A 19,370-nucleotide genomic window follows, 5' to 3' on the forward strand; every position below is an offset into this window, starting at 1 on the left:
CTTTCTCTGGCGGACAGAGCGTAGATGTTCAGCAAAGCGGTCTCCCAGTCTGCGTCGGGTCTCGCCAATATATAAAAGGCCACATCGGGAGCACCGGACGCAGTATATCACCCCAGTCAACTCACAGGTGAAGTGTTGCCTCACCTGGAAGGACTGTTTGGGGCCCTGAATGGTGGTAAGGGAGGAAGTGCAAGGGCATGTGTAGCACTTGTTCCGCTTACACAGATAAGTGCCAGGAGGGAGATCAGTGAGGAGGGATGGGGGGACGAATGGACAAGGGAGTTGTGTAGGGAGCGATCCCTGCGGAATGCAGAGAGAGGCGGGGAGGGAAAGATGTGCTTAGTGGTGGGATCCCGTTGGAGGTGGCGGAAGTTACGGAGAATAATTTGTTGGACCCGGAGGCTGGTGGGGTGGTAGGTGAGGACCAGGGGAACCCTATTCCTAGTGGGGTAGCGGGGGAATGGAGTGAGAGCAGATATACGTGAAATGGGGGAGATGCATTTGAGAGCAGAGTTGATAGTGGAGGAAGGGAAGCCCCTTTCTTTAAAAAATGAAGACATCTCCCTCGTCCTAGAATGAAAAGCCTCATCCTGAGAGCAGATGCGGCGGAGACAGAGGAATTGCGAGAAGGGGATGGCGTTTTTGCAAGAGACAGGGTGAGAAGAGGAATAGTCCAGATAGCTGTGAGAGTCAGTAGGCTTATAGTAGACATCAGTGGATAAGCTGTCTCGAGAGACAGAGACAGAAAGATCTAGAAAGGGGAGGGAGGTGTCGGAAATGGTACGTGAAATGGGGTTCAACGTCCATTCAGAAATCCGATAATCCAGGGGTCCCCAACCTTTTTTGCACTGCGGACGGTTTAATATTGACAATATTCTTGCGGACCGGCCGACTAGATGGTTGGGGGGGGGGTGTCCAAGTAGGGTTAAACTCACCTCAACATGTCTTTTACAGTTAGGGTTGCCAACTTTCTCGCTCCCAAATAAGGGACAAAGTAGCAGTCAAATCCCGGGACACTTTACCGCAGGAAAGACTACCATGACCATGAAGCCTTGTGCGGGCACCTGTCTGGGCATGCGTGACGTGCACATATATGACGTGCGCATGCACGTACGTGCCGATTTTTTTCCCCACAAATCGGTTTTGCCTTCTTCCCAACTACACTGTACATACATTATTTCTACTTTACATAGGCTGTGTACTTATCATATCATTCCTGCTTTTACTATATGTTAGTGTTATTTTTGGTTTTTTATGTGTTATTTGGTATGAGTTGATAGGTTATTTTTTGGGTCTGGGAACGCTCAAAAATTTTTCCCATATAAATTAATGGTAATTGCTTCTTCGCTTCACGCCATTTCGGCACAAAAGGTTTCATAGGAACGCTCCACCTTAGCGGGGGAAATACGGGACGAACCAATTTAGCCCAACCCTATGTTCAAATTCAACAGTGCGTAACAGGGAATGAGGAAAGGTGCAGCTGACTCGTACCGTTTTCTCACTGCCCGGTAGCAGATGCTTCGCGACCTGGTACCGATCCGCAGCCCGGTGGTTGGGGACCGTTGTGATAATCTGAAGGCAGAGAGTAAGAAGCTATTCCTGAGCCATTGAGTGTGTGCCTTCAGGCCCGTACCTCCTCCCTGTGAGGGTAGCAATTAGATGGGAACACGTCCTGAGTGATGGGTGTCCTTAATGATGGATGGTGCCTTTTCGAGGCTCTGCTCCTTGAAGAAGACCTGGTTGCTGGGGAGGCTGGTGCCCATGATGGAGATGACAACTTTCTGCAGTGCCCCTCCCTCCCCCACACCAAACGGTGATACAGCCAGTTTGAATGCTCTCCACGGTACATCTGTAGAAATTTACGAGCGTCTTTGGTGATATACCAAATCTCCGCAAACTCAACGAAATATAGCCGCTGTTGTAATTGTAATTGTAATTGCATCAATATGTTGGGCCCAGGGTAGATCCTCGGAGATGTTGATAGCCAGGAACTTGAAATTGCTCGCCCTTTTCACTTTTGATTCCTCGATGAAGACTGATATGGGTTCCTTCGACTTCCCCTTTCTGAAGTTCACTATTGATTCTTTGGTCTTACTGATGTTGAGTGCAAAGTTGTTGGTGCGATACCACTCAACCAGCTGATCTGTCTTGCCCTTGTCTGCCTTCTCATCACCATCTGAATGGTAATGCTGTGGTCACCTCTACCAGAACTCCCAGGGACAGATGTACCTACCACAGGGAGACTGGTGAGGTCAGAGCCCAGTGTGTTTGGCCCTGGTGTTGGTCCTCACTACCTGCTGCACACACAGTCTGCGACCTCCGTCCTCCTGGACTCAGCCACTTTGGTCAGTGGTGGCACTGCCCCACTCAGTAACGAACACTGAGGCCCCGACCAAGGGGACATTCTGAGTCCCTGCTGTTCTCAGTGTTTCTTCCTCAACAGGGAGGAGTCCAGCTGCGTTAGCTGAGGGATGGCGGAGGGTAGTGATGAGGAGGGGTTTCCTTGCCATAGGTGATCTGATACCAGGAGACTTCATGGCATCTGGAGTTGGTGATGAGGACTCCCAGGGTTACTCCCTCCCACCCTTATGCTACTGGTGGGACACACCTAGGTTCTGCAGCAATTGGAGATATTTTAAGGCAAAGTGAGTGTGATTAGGTAATTCCACTGCCAGTTAATCTTACATGGATGTATGGGACCAGCTTGGTTGGTATGGGCCATGATTCTATAACTCCGTGTGTCCAACAATGAGCTGGAGCAGATCATTCATGTAGAATCATCCTCCACCATCTGCATTTGAAGTGAAGTACCTTCTCAAAATCGGAGAAGTCGCTGCAGTTTCTTTCACATTCCTTGTCTTCTACTGCTTAAATCTGGATAACTTGGTGTTATTCGATCTATGGAGCCTGTTTCTATGTTCTATAACCCAGTATGACCTGTCTGTCATTGGCTGACATGGTGTAGCCCACAGCAGTGACTTCTCTGGGAGCGAAGAGGGTGGGTGGACGGGTGTTGCTGAAGGAAGAGACGAGGCCAGGGAAAGTCACACTACTGGGCACCATCAACCTTTGTACTGAAGGGACTGGCGTGGGACTTAAACCTTGGAAATCAGTGAGCTGGATACGGAGCAGGAGCAGGATCTGAACAAAAATCAAACAGCCGAGGAACTCAGTGGGTCAGACAGTGTCTGCAGGCAGAGGGGTGGTCAGTGTTTCTGGCTGAGGCCCCGCATCAGGACTGGTGTGTAGAAGGAAACCAGGTAATATAGAGGTGAGAGGGAGGGACGAGGCAGGAGCTGGCAGGTGATAGGTGGAACCGGGTGATGACGGACAGATGGAGCTGGGTGGGGAGGGGTTAGTTTAGAGATGGGTGTGTGATAGGTGAAGGGGGGACTGATGGGCACATACCTAGATGTGGAAATCAGAGGAGGAAGTTGGAGGCAGAAGATTAGATTATTAGATTATGAGGACACGCAGTCCTCTTTTATTGTCATTTAGTAATGCATGCATTAAGAAATGATACAATATTTCCTCTGGTGTGATATCACAGAAACACAGGACAGACCAAGACTGAAAAACTAACAAAACCACATAATTATAACATATAGTTACAACAGTGCAACAATACCATAACTTGATGAAGAAGTCCATAAGCACAGTAAAGTTCAAAGTCTCTCAAATGTCCCACATCTCACGCAGACGGAGAGAAGGAAGAAAAACTCTCCCTGCCATACCCGACCACAGTCCGACTCTTGAGTCATCCAAAAACTTCGAGCTCTGATCAGCTGTCTTACACCGAGTACTGAGTGCCATCACTTTCCGAACGATTCGACCTCCTTCTTGGTTGCCAACAGCAGGCAAAGCTGGGGATTTTGAGGCCTACCCTCCGAAAGATTCCCAACAGTGCGGTAACGACAGCTGTGAACGAGCGTTTCAGAAATTTTTCCAGATGTTCCTCTGTGCTTTCACGTCCATCTTCATCAAATCAGAATTGTCCACGGCCCCTATTTAACAGATACGATATCATTTTCATCGGAGGGCTGCGCACGCGCGGTGCTCTGCTTCTCTTCTCCTCCCGCCTCTCCAGAGGAGATGATAACTGGAACCAGATAAGAAGGGAATGTATGTGGTGGATCCAGCCGAGGGGGTGAGTAGAGAGATGGGCTGGTATGTGATGAGTGAAAACAGGTAAGGTACTTGGGGGCTATTAAAATGGTGGGATTTGGGGAAATGGAGGTGAGGCAAAAAAGATGAAGAAAGCTAATGCGTTCTTTTCAAAACCCTTTACTGTTTGACTTGCAGACCACATTGACGAGCGTTCCGTCTGCAACGCTGTAGCTCCGGAGAAGGACGTGGATGGGTTTCATGTGGTCAACGTTGGAAGGCTCTGCTTAGATCAGCAGGCAATTCTCCCAGCCACCCCCGCAGGGGTCTGGGAGATGATTAAAAGGACAGGTACGTGAACAACACGTGAATAGTGAAAGGGGCTCCTTTCACTATTGTCATCAGAAGTAACCAAAGCCAAGTGACCAAAATAGAGAATGAATTTTACTCAGTTATGATATAGACAGATCGGGGGAGCTGGGATTGCTCTACTTGCAGATAAGAAGGTTAGGGAGATTAGATTACCAATTAGAAAAACCAGGTCATTAGATGTAGGAAGAGAATCAGACCATACAGGCCATTGAATCTGTTTTGTTGTTCAATCACGTTTGTTTTTTTACCTCAACCCCATTCTCCCACATTCTCTCCACAACCTTAACCGTCTTAACGATTGAAAACCTATCGTCTCTGCCTCAAATACACCGAATGAATTGGCAATGGATTCCCACAGATTCATCACTCACTGGCTGATGAAATTCCTCCCTATCTCAGTTTTAATGAGACCTTCTTTAATTCTGAGGCTGAGTCCTTGGATCCTAGACTCTCCTTCTAATGGAAATATTCCCTCCATGATTGTTATATTTTCAGTATTCAGTAGATTTCACTGAGGTCCGCCCTCCTCATCCTTCTGACCTCTATTGAGTACTGACCCAGAGACATCAAACGCTGCTTATACACCCCCAGTCTTTCATTCTCAGGATCAGTCTCAATAGACTTGAGATCAGTGAGTAGAACATGTGGAGTGAAGAGATTGGTGCAAGGACTCAGGTGTAGGAAGCGGTTTCATACAATGCATGGTACAATCTGGGAAAAAGTCACACGGTATTGAAAAAGGCTTTTCAGCCCAACGCATCCACGCCAGCCAACAATCCCACCTAAGCTAGTCCATGTACCTCCATCAGGCCCATGCCTCTAAATCTTTCTTACCCATGTACCTGTAGAAATGTTTTTTAAATATTGTAATTGCACCTGCCTCAGTCACCTCCTCTGGCAGCTCGTTCCATTTGCTGACTTACTGATTACCTACTGGTGGTTGCCCCTCAAGTTCCTACTAAATCTTTTACCTCTCAACCTAAACTGATGCCCTCTAGTTCTTGATTCCCCAACCCTGGAAAAAGTGTGCTTCTTGAAAGTACTGCAGATACAACTTTCTGCTTTTGAAGGGAATAGTTGGGCAGTGGAGAAGAGGAGGGTACTTTCAGAAAGCTTGCATCGTTACAATGGGCTGAATGTTCAATGCGGAATCCTTTTCCAAAATGTTTGTGCACAATAATTGCAGGCACCTCTAGAGGGTGATGTTGTCATTTCAAAGATTAGATTCTTTTGTCTTTGGTCTCAGTAACTTCCAGCAAAACAGCTTGGAGTTTTTTCCCAAGTTTGACCTAGGAGAGATTTGAATCAAAGATTCCTCTTCACCTTGGAGTCTTGTTACTTGCTCTGGGGCAGTGAAACATGTTCACCACTATTCTTAAAAGAAATAAAACCCAGGCTGCTTTAAAGCTCTCGGAATAACCAGAGCAGATTAGAATCAGAATTAGGTTTATTATCATTGACATATGTTGTGAAATTGCAAGACCTGAAAAGGTACTAAAATACATAACGAGAGCAAAACACAAGAGGTAGTGTTTATGGGTTCATGAACTGTTCAGAAATCTGACAGTGGAATCTGACTACTCACGTAGAGTAGTCAGTAAATGGAATGAGCTGCCAGAGGAAGTGGTTGAGGCACAATTTAAAAAGTCTTGGAGAGAGAGAGAGAACTTGGAGAGAGAGAGAGATTGATGGACAGAGGAATTTTAGGAAGATGTGGGCAACTAGCTTAGGTGGAAATCTTAGTCAACGTGGACCAGTTGGTATTAAGGACCTGTTTCCACACTGTATGACTGTACTTCAGCCGAAGTCTAACAAAATGCTCCCCTGCAGGGATCGAGACATTTGGTAAGAACGTGGTGGTTGTGGGGAGGTCAAAGAACGTCGGGATGCCCATTGCAGTTCTCCTTCACTCCGACGGAAGGCACGAGAGACCCGGCGGTAGGTGGAAGAAACAGTTCGCGTTTTCACATCACGCGCCCTGGTGTTTAATGGAGTCCTTTGTTGAAGTCCGCTCACTGTTGTGAAGTAGGAAATACAACAGGGCAGTACACAGTAGGATCCCACAACCAACAGTGCAGTAATGACTTCTGACAGCAGGCTGAGGAATATTTGCCAGCCCAACTTTTCAGATCCCCGCAGTGCATTTGCCTGAGAAAGGATAGGAAACCTTGGGTTGATGCCCCTCAGGAGCATCAGATATTTCCAGAGTCATCTCAGAGCAAAGTGTTGCTGTACGTCTAAAGGCTAGCCAAATTATAATTACTGCTCAACAACCTCTCTCCCCTAAAGCTCTGATTTCAGTAATGTGGATGGTAATTCAGTTAGTATTTAAAGCATAGTGTAAATTGAAGTAATAATATTATTTCTGATTGTGAAAAGGTTATGATATTTTAACCTCTGCCTCAGTGGTCATGTTCTGCTATATGCCTAACGTCCTTTTTAATATCACAGAAGTTTTGTTTGAAAGTTGAATAAACTCTTCTTCGGCTTCCAGCTAGGTACAAGTATCAATTTTAACTGACGTTTTGATGACAAGTTCTGCCATCTTCATCAGGGATGATACCTGGGCATGTCTGGTCTGGTGGTATTTATACCCCTGTTGTCCGTCCCTCCTGATTGGTCAGTTCTCATGCAATCAGGTTTCCACTGTCCCACCTTGATTACATTTGAATTCCAGTGCTTACTTAGAGCAAGACCTTCGTCTTTGTTAAAATTCTTTTGCTCTAGTTTTACTTCAAGGGCTTCTTTCATCACGCGATCCCAAAAGCCATTGGCATGGCACAGTAGTTTTGTGCTGTCGAAGTCAATCCTATGGCTATTGCGAATACAATGTTCGGCTACCGTTGATTTCTCTGGGTAACCCAAACTGATAAACCTCCTGTGCTCCTTGTTGGGGGTTTCCACCATGTGTCCCGTCTGGCCAATGTATGCTGCGCTGCATAGTACAGGCTGTTTGGCCGTGATATTGTGCTGATCTTTTATTCTACTCTTAAGATCAATCTAACCCTTCCCTCCCACATAGCCTTCAATTTTTCTATCATCCATGTGCCTACCTGAGAGTTTCTTAAATGTCCCTAATGTATCTGCCTCTGCCACTGCCCGGCAACGTGTTATACGCAGCCACTACTTTCTGCTTATTGTACCTTTTCGTTTAATTTTAATTTAATGAATGAATTTAAATTCGCCTTTTGCTGTGGTTGCATCTGAGCCTACGTCTTGACCTCTGATTTACTAATCCACTACCTCTCAGGAATGAGTGAGTGGGCAAGCACAATACCAGAGGCTATGAGGAAATTCTACACCCAGGAGATTAGGAATGTGCTGTAAGGTTGTTAGCGTATAGAGACAAGGTGAAGAAAGCAGAATTGCGTTGCTGGTTCCCTTGCGTGTGGCTCCTCCCGATTGAGGTTAGAGCCACGTGCCTTACGCTGGTAGTCGTAAGCCCACAGCACAAGCATAGTCTTGTTTCACCTGGACTTTCATCACCTGGTGTGCCAAGTGCTTTTGCTGCATGCCTGTTTGAGTTACTGTAGTTGTGCTAAACTTTGTGAGAAACAAAATTCTGGTCCAGATGTGACTAGTCCTAAAGACATCTGAAGACCTAAAATATTCTCTCTTTTTCTCTCTCCCCTCAGGATCCAGTGTTTGCAACATTTTCTGTTGATCTTATTTCAGAATTACAGCAACTTTTTAAATTTCTACTTATCCATAACACTGTAATAATCTAGCATTTTTAGACTTTGGCGTTCTGAAGTCGCAGGTTTTCAAAACCTTCAGATAGTTACAGTGTATTCTGGTTAATTGGGACACATTTGGACCATTACATTTGAGCCCAATTAAATGTGTGCTCCAATTAGCTGAAGTTTCATGGAAATAGGTAAAAAGGGTATAAAAACGATAAATGAGTGTATAACTGAATAACAAAATATGTATTTAGATTAAACACAGAACGACTTAAAGCACTACCAATACTACTACGATACTATAAATCTGTGTATTAGTTCCTAATCGTTATCGACGGACGATTTCTTTCAGTGTACACTGCCATGTCATTTTGATTGATTGTAAATGAACAAAGTGAGCAAAGACACCTAGTGCAGATAATGGACAGCCTTCATACAATGTTCTCGATGATTGCATCCTCCAAATCTTCATTTTCATTATAACATTCAAGATGATTGTTGAGAGCACCAAATTTTTCGTAGTTCTTAACTTGTTGAAGTAGTAAAATCATTTCATTTTCACTCCTGGCCATTTCTGGCAACTCCCAAGATTGAAATATTGAAATCATGGTGAACAAAACAGTTCTACTGCTTATTTCTTGCCAACTATCAGTGACCAAAATCACTGCTCTTTGAACATAAAAGCATGCAGTCGACACTATTTAAAAGCTTTTTGCTGTAAGCACTGTGTAGTGTCTAATGGCGACACAAGGGCACGCAACTGATGCAAGTTAGAGACTGTTTTGCATCACTCTCCTGTCCCAATTAAGCGGAATAGTGTCCCAAATAAATGAATGGACTCTCAGCTAATTTCTCGAATGATTTTTGTTACAGTTGTCCCAAATAAGCTGCTGTCCCGATTAACCGATGTCCCAATTAACCCAGCAATTGCCCAAATTAATCCTAGCCTAATCAGGGAACAATTTACAAAGACCAATTAACCTACCAACTGGTACACCATTGGACTGTGGGAGGAAACTGGAGCACCTGGAAAAATCCCACACAGTCATGAGGAGACAGACTGCAGCAGGAACTGAACCTGGGTCGCTGGTACTGTAAAGCGCTGTGCTAAAATTACGTTACCATGTAATAACTTGTCCTTTCCAAGAAGTTGGGCTATCAGTGATTCCTTATTAAAAATAGGTCACATATAGCCATTTCCTTGTAACTTGTTTCCTCTTGACCCTTCCCAATGTTACCAATGGCCTTTGTACATACTTTATACTTTATTGTCGCCAAACAATTGATACTAGAATGTACAATCATCACAGCAATATTTGATTCTGCGCTTCCCGCTCCCTGGATTACAAATCGATAGCAAATATTAAAAATTTAAATTATAAATCATAAATAGAAAATAGAAAAAAGGAAAGTAAGGTAGTGCAAAAAAACCGAGAGGCAGGTCCGGATATTTGGAGGGTACGGCCCAGATCCGGGTCAGGATCCGTTCAGCAGTCTTATCACAGTTGGAAAGAAGCTGTTCCCAAATCTGACTGTACGAGTCTTCAAGCTCCTGAGCCTTCTCCCGAAGGAAAGAGGGACAAAAAGTGTGTTGGCTGGGTGGGTCGTGTCCTTGATTATCCTGGCAGCACTGCTCCGACAGCGTGCGGTGTAAAGTGAATCCAAGGACGGAAGATTGGTTTGTGTGATGTGCTGCGCCGTGTTCACGATCTTCTGCAGCTTCTTCCGGTCTTGGACAAGACAACTTCCATACCAGGTTGTGATGCACCCTAGAAGAATGCTTTCTATGGTGTATCTATAAAAATTAGTGAGGGTTTTAGGGGACAGGCCAAATTTCTTTAGTTTTCTCAGGACGTAAAGGCGTTGTTGGGCCTTCTTGGCAGTGGACTCTGCTTGGTTGGGCCAAGTCAGGTCATTTGTGATATTGACCCCAAGGAACTTAAAGCTTTTGACCTGTTCCACTTGCGCACCACTGATGTAAATTGGGTCGTGTGGTCCGCTACTCCTTCTGAAGTCAACAACCAATTCTTTCATCTTGCTGAAGTTGAGGGATAGGTTATTGTCTTCGCACCATGCTACCAGATTCTTAATTTCCTCTCTGTACTCAAACTCAACATTACCCGAGATACGGCCTACAATTGTTGTGTCATCAGCAAACTTATATATTGAGTTTGATGGAAACTTGGCTGCACGATCATGGGTGTGCAGTGAGTACAGCAGGGGGCTGGGTACACAGCCTTGTGGGGCACTGGTGCTCAGAGTGATTGTAGAGGAGAGCTTGTCCCCTATTTTTACAGCCTGGGTCCTGTCTGTGAGGAAGTTGAAGATCCAGCTGCAGATCTGAGTGCTAAGGCCCAGGTTCCGGAGCTTAGGAATCAGTTTATTGGAATGATGGTATTAAAGGCAGAGCTGTAGTCAATGAAAAGGAGCCTTACGTATGTGTCTTTAATCTCCAGGTGTTCTAAGGAGGAATGTAGGGCCAGAGAGATGGCATCTGCCGTTGACCTGTTGCTCCGGTAGGCGAATTGCAGTGTCGAGGTTGACCGGTAGGCTGTGGTTGATGTGTGCCATAACCAATCTCTCGAAGCACTTCATAGCAATTGATGTCAGAGCCACAGGTCGATAGTCGTTCAAGCATGCCACCTTGCTCTGCATTGTTATTGCTCTTGGCAGGCTGATTGCCCATTGTTAATTGTGAGTAGCTGAGGGTAGAATCTCCAAAACCAAAGTCGAGTTTCTAGTCATGTGAACGTGTACATTGATGCACAACTGGAGTGAAAAATCTTGCAGTGTCATCAGATAAGCACCATTTACAAGAAACACATAAATTATGCACTACTCTGACACAATTAGAACAAAAAAAAGTCTATTTTAGTGCAAAATGATCGGTGGTCATAATGTTGCTAAAGGGAAATGATTAGCTTTGTGCTGCTTGGTTCAAGGACTGAATGGCTGATGGGAAGTATTTGTTCTCCAACCTGGTGGTGTGGGACTTCAGACTTCTGTACCTCCTACCCAATGATAGCTGCGGGGAAATGATGTGCCTGGGTGGTGGGGATCTTCGATGATGGATGTTGCCTTCTTGAGTTAGTGCCTGGTGGAGATCTAGTTGGTCGAAGGTGCTTTGCTAATCAAGGCTGTTGTTTGTGAATTGCAGGCGATGCCACAGTGACCATCACCCACAGGTTCACACCCAAGGAGCAACTGATGGCTCACACTCTTCTGGCAGATATCGTCATCGTGGGTGCAGGCAAGTTCATCCCCATCCCCAATCCCACTGCTTAACTGTTTTAGTGACTGGTCACCTCATCTCGTGCCACTGTTTCCTGACAAGAGTCATGAGGATGTTGCCAGGACTGAAGAGCTTGAGACCGGGTAGGCTGGGCTGGTTCCTCTGGAGCATAGGAGAGTGAAGGTTGACCTTACAAAATCATGAGAGACATAGATAATGTGAATGGTCACAGACCTTTTCCTGGGAGAGGGGAGTCTAAAACCAGAAGGCATAGGCTTTAAGTTAGAAGGAACAGATTTAAAGGAAACCTAAGGGGCAACTTCTTCACACAGAGGTTAGTGGGTATCTGGAACGAGCGATTAGAGGCGGTGGTAGAGGTGAGTGTTTGAACGCATTTGGACAGGTACATGAACAGGAAAGGTTTAGAGGGATGTGGGACAAACGCAGGCAGATCAGTGAGGTAGACATCTTGGTTGGCATGGTTGAGTTGGTCTGAATGGTTGATTTCTGATCTATAGAACTCTATGCATCTATTTTAAGGACCAGTCCACTCATCCCATTTGATTCATGACTGAGTTTCTAGTCCACAGCAATCTTCTCTTCATGTTTCCCATTACCTTCTCCTTCCACTGCTTCAGCACAAACCTGAAAACGCTGCCAATCCAAAATAAGCACAGAAAGTACTGCCAACACCTAGCAGGCCAGGCAGCATCTGTGGAGGAACAGATTTAACATTTCAGGATGAAAGGTCATCTCCCTGAAACATTAACTCTGTTTTTCTCTCTCCACAGACACTGCCTGGCCCACAGAGTGTTTCCAACATTCTCTGTTTTCATCCTCCTCTTTCTGTTTATCCGTTCTCTCCTGAAATCCATTCCTACTAACTGCCTTGAATGCTCTCTGTGGGAGTGTGCTTCACAAACTCCACCCTTCCTGAGGAAAAAGACTTCTTCTCAATTCCCATTTGGATATATTAGTGACCGGCTTCCAGTGATGATTCTTGCCTTCCTTTTTTACTGCTGCCAGTCAGACCTTGTTGTAATACTAATGTGCTCGATTAGGCAGTTCCTCAACACTTCTGCCTTCCAGAGAAAAGAGCTCTGTCTCTTTGATTTCTCTGGATACTCATATCCTCTCAGTGTTGGTATCATCCTTGGAAATCTTCCATTTCCTCGAGGGATTCTCTGGTGTAGCTGAGTGGTGCAGCTGTAACTGTTTTCAAAGAGGGAAGTTTGGGCAAGCACTGAAACGTCAGAACCTGAGGGGGCGGCCTGGTAAAAATTCATAAAATTTTGATTGGCGTTGATAAGTAGACAGTCACGAGCTGTTTCCTCAGGGTAGAAATGCCAAATAGTGGAGGACAAAGCTTTAAGATGAGATGCGGGACGTGCAAAGCAAATCTTCCACACAGAGAGCAGAGGGTATCTGAAAGTTGCTGTCAGGGCAGGTAATGGAAGCAACTACAATCGCAACATTTAAGCTCAAGATTATTTAATGTCATTTCCAGTACACAAGTATAAAGGCCAACCAAATAATTGTTACTCCTGATCCGATGCAGCATATAGAAAACACACTAAGATAAAGAACATAATAAAAAAACATAAGATTATACATAGATTGATTGTATATACATAAAGTGATGCTAGGATTAGGAGTGACTGACAGGAAATGATAAAGTGGTGGTGGTGGGTTGGGTTAGTGGGCAGAGGTGTTGATCAGCCTTACCGCTTGGGGAAAGTGACTATTTTTGAGTCTAGTGGTCCTGGCATGGATGTTTGGTAGCCTCGTCCCTGATGGGAGTGGGACATACAGTCTGTGAGCAGTGTGGGTGGGATCCTTCATGATGCTACTGGCACCTTTCTGTATATATGTCCTTGTTGATGCGTAGGTTGGTGGCATTGGGCAGTTTTGACTACCTGTTACAAAGCCATACTGTCTGCTGCAGTGCTGTTTTTGTACCATGCAGTGATGCAGCGTGTTAGCATACTCTCTACTCTGTAGAAGCTGGGGACCATTGATGTGCATCATCCAGTCAGGCACCAATGGCATTCATTCAGGCACATAAATCGGAGGGCGATGGATTGGCATCAGGTTCAGCACAGACATCGTGGGCTGAAGGGCCTTTTCCTGTGCTGTACTATTGGCTGCAGCAGAAATGCTGCCTCACAGCACCAGAGACCAGGTTCAGTGCTGACCTCTAGTGCTGTCGGTGTGCAGCTTCCTCGTTTTCCCTTTAACCACTTAGGTTTCCCCAGGTTGCTCCGGTTTCCTACCACATCCCAAAAGTGTGTGGGCTGACAGGTTAATTGGCCACTGTAAATTGCCCCCCCACCCCAGCATGTAGGTGAGGGGTAGTATCTGGGAGGAGTTGGTGGGGGTGTTGGGAAAATGACATGGGATTAGTGTAAATGATTAGTTCACATTCAGCACAGACTGTGTGGACTGTAGGAACTGTTTCCATAGTGTATCTCTCTATGTCTCTATGATTTTCTTTGATATAGAGATCAGAACTGTTAGCGGTACTTTGAGTGTAGTTTGACCAAGGTTCATACAAGTTGGTCAATCTTAATCAAGCTGTTGATTGTAGCAACTACCTCCGAAATATCATTTCCCTTAAAACCCCTTTGCTTACCGATCTCAACTGTGTGGAGCGACTGCAACTTGGTTTAAAAATCCTTATTCATATCTTGAATACACTGGCTTGATTGACCCTATGTCCATCCCCACCTCAGTCTCACCACTAGGCGCCTCCAGCTTTGGTCTTTTGGGCAGCTCCCATCTGCTTGCCTCAAAGCCTTAGAGAACGACCCTCTCTGTGTTCCCCCGCCCCACCACTTTGCAAAGCATTTAGTCACAAGGAGAGTTTTGGCATTGTTTTTATGAAGTTTGTTGAGAACTTCAACTTTGTTAAAATGTTGGTAAACACTGTTGCTATGTGTGATGTGTTGAAACCATGACCTATCCAGTGGTGAACCACAAGTTAACAGATCTTTGCCAAGTTTATTGTCATTGTGGAAGGTGTTACTGCTACCTGGTGTGAACTGATCCAGTTTCACAGGGTGTGGCTCACATTAAGTGTGTGCCCATTGTCTTCAGCGCAGTGTGAATTAGGAGCCGGGATAAGCCATTCAGCCCATTCAGCCTGCTCTGTCATTCAACAAAGTCTTGGTTGATCTTACTGTAATCTTATTGTTGTGGGTTGCTTTGGCACACAGCATCACCTTCCCGTTTCTGTGGCAGCACAAAAATAATCCGTATTGAAGTGACCAGTGACATCCTGTGTGTGACTGGTAACATCTCCCAACTCATCCCTTCCATCCAGTCTGTGGCTTGTAAGAAAGTTTGCTCACTTCATCTTCCTCTGGTCCCTCGCCACCTTCACCCGTTGTATGGAACACGCGCCTGTGGGAGACTTGCATTCAGAGTCAGGTCTATTAATCACTGACTTAAATGATGCAAAATCTGTTGGTTTGCGACAGTGAGATTCAGGCCATGAATTTATTTATCATGAAGAAGGGTCTTGGCCCGAAACGTCAACTGTTTAAAGATGCTGCCTAGACCCACTGAGTCCTTCCAGCATTTTCTATGTGTAGCTCTGGATTTCCAGCATCTGCAGAATTTCTTATCATGTGCACATTGAAACGTACAGTGAAATGCGTTGTTTGGATTAACACCAACACACAACAGTGGAACTGCACAGCACAGGAACAGGGCATTTGTCCCTCCATGTTCATACCGAACATAATGTTGACATAAACGAAACTTTTTCTGCCTACATGTGATCCATTTCCCTCTGATCCCTGCATAAAGTATGAATATGACTATACTCATGTGTCTTTCTAACGGCCTGTTAAACATTAACTATCATACCTGTTTCCACCACTAACCGCAACAGTATGTTACAGGCATCCAGCATTCTCTGTAACAAAAACTTGCTTCACACATCCCACTTGAACTTACTCCCCTCTCACTTTAAGTGCATATCCTTTAGTGTTTGACTTTAATTTCTACTCTGATGATTGTCTACCTTTTCTATGGTTCCATAATTTGATTAACTACTCTCAGGTCTTTTGTCCCTGTGTAATAAAGTCACTGAAATTGTACACGGTGTTAGTGAGATCTCACCTGGAGTATTGTGTACAGCTCTGGTCTACTCACCCTAGGGAAGATGTACCTACCACAGAGGGAGTGCGGTGAAGTTTCACCAGACTAGTTCCCAGCATGGTGTTGGGGGGGGGAATGGGGTTTGCTTTATTGCTTTATGAGGAGAGACCGAGTCGACTAGCCATATTCTCTAGAAGAGCGAGAGGAGATCTCATCAGAGCATACAGAATTCTGAAAGGGTCTGACAGGTAGACAAGACGGGTTGCCTTCCTTGGCTGAGGAGCAGAATACAGGGCAGATGTTTCAGGAGAAACTTCTGCAGTCATAAGATCATGAATTATGAATGTGGAGGCTGTTGCTGAGTTCATCTAAAACAAAGATCAGTACATTAAAGGAACTTAAAGAATGTGCGTGCTGAGGTAGAGGATGACTCATGATCTTGATGAATGCGGAGCAGGCTGAGGGAGACAAATGGTCAACTCTTCTTCTAATTCACATATAGAGCGATATGTCCAAATTTGCACTGCCCCATTCATTCATTAACTGGCTGTGATGTAGCTGGTATATTGACCAGATGGTATCACAGCCTGGTACGGAAACACCAATGCCCTTGAACGAAAAATCTGACAAAAGGTAGTGGATGTGGCCCATTCTAACACGAATAAGGCCCTCCCAACCACTGTGCACATCTACAGTGCCTATAAGAAGTCTTCATCCCTTGGAAGTTTTCATGTTTTGTTGTTTTACAGTATTGAATCATGGTGGATTTAATTTGGCTTTTTTGCCCTTGATCAACAAAAAAAGACTGTTTTGTGTCAAAGTGAAAACAGATCTCTACAAAGAGAACTAAATTAATTACAAATATAAAACACAAAATAATTGATTGCATAGGTATTCACCCTCTTTAAAATGACACACCAAAATCATCAGTGGTGCAGCCAATTGGTTTTAGAAGTCACATAATTAGTTAAATGGAGATCACTTGTGTGCAGTCAAGGTGCTTCAATTGATTGTAGTAAAATATACCTGTATCTGGAAGGTTCAACTGCCTGTCTGTCAGTATCCTGGCAAAAACTACACCATGAAGACAAAAGAACATTACAGGCAACTTGCTGAAAAGGTTATTGAAAAGCACAATTCAGGAGATGGATACAAGAAAATTTCCACGTCACTGAATATCCCTTGGAGTACAGTTAATTCAATTATCAAGAAATGGAAAGAATATGACACAGCTGTAAATCTGTCTAGAGCAGGCTGTCCCCAAACACTGAGTGACTGTGCAAGAATAGGACTAGTGAGGGAGGCCACCAAGAGTCCTGTGACAACTCAGGAAGAGTTACAAGCTTCAGTTACTGAGACGGAAGAGACTGTGCATACAACAACTGTTGACTGAGTGCTTCACCAGTCGTAGCTTTATGGGAGAATGACAAAAAGAAAGCTTCTGTTTAAAACGATTCACATGAAATCGCCACTAGAGTTTGCCAGAAGGCATGTGGGAGACTCTTGAGGTAAGCTGGAAGAAGGTCCTATGGTCTGATGAAACCAAAATTGAGCTTTTTGGCCATCAGACTAAACACTGGTTGGCATAAGCCACACCCCACACATCATCAAAAACACACCATCCCTACTGTGAAGCATGGAGGTGGCTGCATCATGCTGTGGGGATGCTTCACTGTGGCAGGCCCTGAAAGGCTTGTGTAGATTGAGGGTAAAGTGAATGCAGCAAAATACAGGGACATCCTGGAGGAAAACCTGGTGTAGTCTGCAAAAGAACTGTGACTCAGGAGAAGATTTGTTTTTCAGCAAAACAATGACCCCCAAGCATAAAGCCTTCCATATACAGGAATGGCTTAAAAACAACAAAGTTTATGTCCTGGAGTGGCCGTCAAAGTCTAAACCTCAATCCAATTGAGAATTTGTGGTTGGACTTGAAAAGGACTGTTCACTCTTTATCCCCATGCAATCTGACAGAGCTTGAGCAGTTTTGTAAAAAAGAATGGGGAAAAATTGCAGTGTTCAGATGTGCAAAGCTGATAGACACCTATCCACACAGACTCAAAGCTGTAATTGCTGCCAAAGGTGATTTTACTAAATATTTACTTGAAGTGGGTGACTTCTTATACAATCGATTATTTTGTGTTTTATATTTGTAATTCATTTAGATCACTTTGTAGAGATCTATTTTCACTTTGACACGAGTCTTTTTCTGTTGATCAATGTCAAAAAAAGGCCAATTAGATCCACTGTGATTCAATGTTATAAAACAATAAAACAGGAAAACTTCCAAGGGGGTGGGGTGAATACTTATAATTGGTACTGTACATGAAATGTTGTTATAGGAAAGCAGCATTCATGTTCCAGGACCCCCACGCCCAGAACATGCTCTCTCCTCACTGCTGCCATCAGGTAGAAGGTACAAGAGCTTCAGGACTCATACCACCAGGTTCAGGAACAGTTACTACCCCTCAACTATCAGGGTCTTGAACCAAAGAGGATAATTTCGTTTGCCCTATCAGTGAAATCTTCCCTCAACCAATGGGCATACTTTCAAGGACTCCTCATCTCATGTTCTCGATATTTATAGCTTATTTATTTATGACTGAAGTTATGAGGGAGGTTCCTGTCATCCATTTCTGCCTGCGTAAGGTGATTTGCTTTGAAACTCACTGCCTGAAACCCTACAGTGATACATAAATTGTTGCTTTCTTCCAGGGATTCCGAAACTGATTACTGCTGATATGATCAAGGAGGGAACAGTTGTAATAGATGTTGGCATCAATCGTGTACAGGATCCTGTAACAGGAAAGACCAAGTTGGTGGGAGATGCTGACTTTGAAGGTAAAGAAGTGAAAAATCAAAATTGAGTTAATTGACATAGACACAAGTACATGTATGACCAGCTACATTGAAAAACCTGCTTGCAGCAGCTTCACAGATAAATGGCACTATATAAACAGCATTCATGAAGAAAATATAAACTAAACAAAATTATACACAATTGTTACAAGAAAAAACACAAAAGAAAAAGAACTAATTACTTTGCATTAAAATGAACAAAGTAATCATAGACAACAGGAATTCTGCAGATGCTGGAAATTCAAGCAACATACATCAAAGTTGCTGGTGAACGCAGCAGGCCAAGCAGCATCTATAGGAAGAGGTGCAGTCGACGTTTCAGGCCGAGACCCTTCGTCCTGAAACGTCGACTGCACCTCTTCCTAAAGTAATCATAGTTTTGTTTACTGATTAGGGCTGTACTGCTTGGTTCAAGAACTGAATGGCCAAAGGGAAGTAACTGTTCCTGAACTTGGTGGTGTGAGGCTTCTGTACCTCTTGCCCGATGGTACCTGTGAGGGAATGGCATGGCATGGATGGTGGGGAACCCAGAGAGAGGAGAAGTATGAGCTGAGGGCCCACGGATACGGAGTTTGCAGATGATGCAATCATTGGTGGTGGGCGTGGGAGGCACTGAATTTGGCAGGGATCCATCAGTGATCTAATTGGGTTGGGAAAGTGGCAGATAGAACTCATTGTGGAGCCGAGTGAGGTGACTTGTACAGAGAGGGCCAAGAAAGCAAAGGACTGTGCAACATGCCGGAGGTGCTGAGGACAGTGGCCTTCTGAAGAGTGCAGAGTAGGCGCATATGTGGGTAAGAAGACCTGTGGGATATTCTCCCTGACAGACTGAAGCACAGAATAGGTGAGCAGAGAGGTGATGCTGGGACTGCACGCAAGATGACTGGGAACACACTGGAGTGATCGGACAGTTCTGGTGACTGCACTATGGGAAGCATGCAAGCATATGGGAGAGAGGATATACAAGAGATGTGTGAGGGCTGCTCATTTGTTTTTTTGGCGTGCGCCTGCGTGCATGC

The 19,370-nt window shown here is 44.7% G+C and overlaps 1 protein-coding gene across 2 annotated transcripts in view; it reads left to right on the plus strand.

The window, feature by feature from the left end:
* The window catches only part of LOC134345758 (bifunctional methylenetetrahydrofolate dehydrogenase/cyclohydrolase 2, mitochondrial-like), a 67,453-nt gene that overhangs the window by 36,829 nt on the left and 11,254 nt on the right, over window positions 1–19,370 (plus strand). For both annotated transcript variants that reach the window (XM_063046933.1, XM_063046932.1), the window contains exons 4-7: window positions 4,303–4,455; window positions 6,307–6,414; window positions 11,317–11,409; window positions 18,208–18,333. In XM_063046933.1, coding sequence (XP_062903003.1) covers window positions 4,303–4,455; window positions 6,307–6,414; window positions 11,317–11,409; window positions 18,208–18,333 — 480 coding nt within the window. The remainder of the gene's footprint in view (window positions 1–4,302; window positions 4,456–6,306; window positions 6,415–11,316; window positions 11,410–18,207; window positions 18,334–19,370) is intronic.

Source organism: Mobula hypostoma, chromosome 4 (assembly GCF_963921235.1).
Source record: "Mobula hypostoma chromosome 4, sMobHyp1.1, whole genome shotgun sequence".
NCBI classification, from domain to species: Eukaryota; Metazoa; Chordata; class Chondrichthyes; order Myliobatiformes; family Myliobatidae; genus Mobula; species Mobula hypostoma.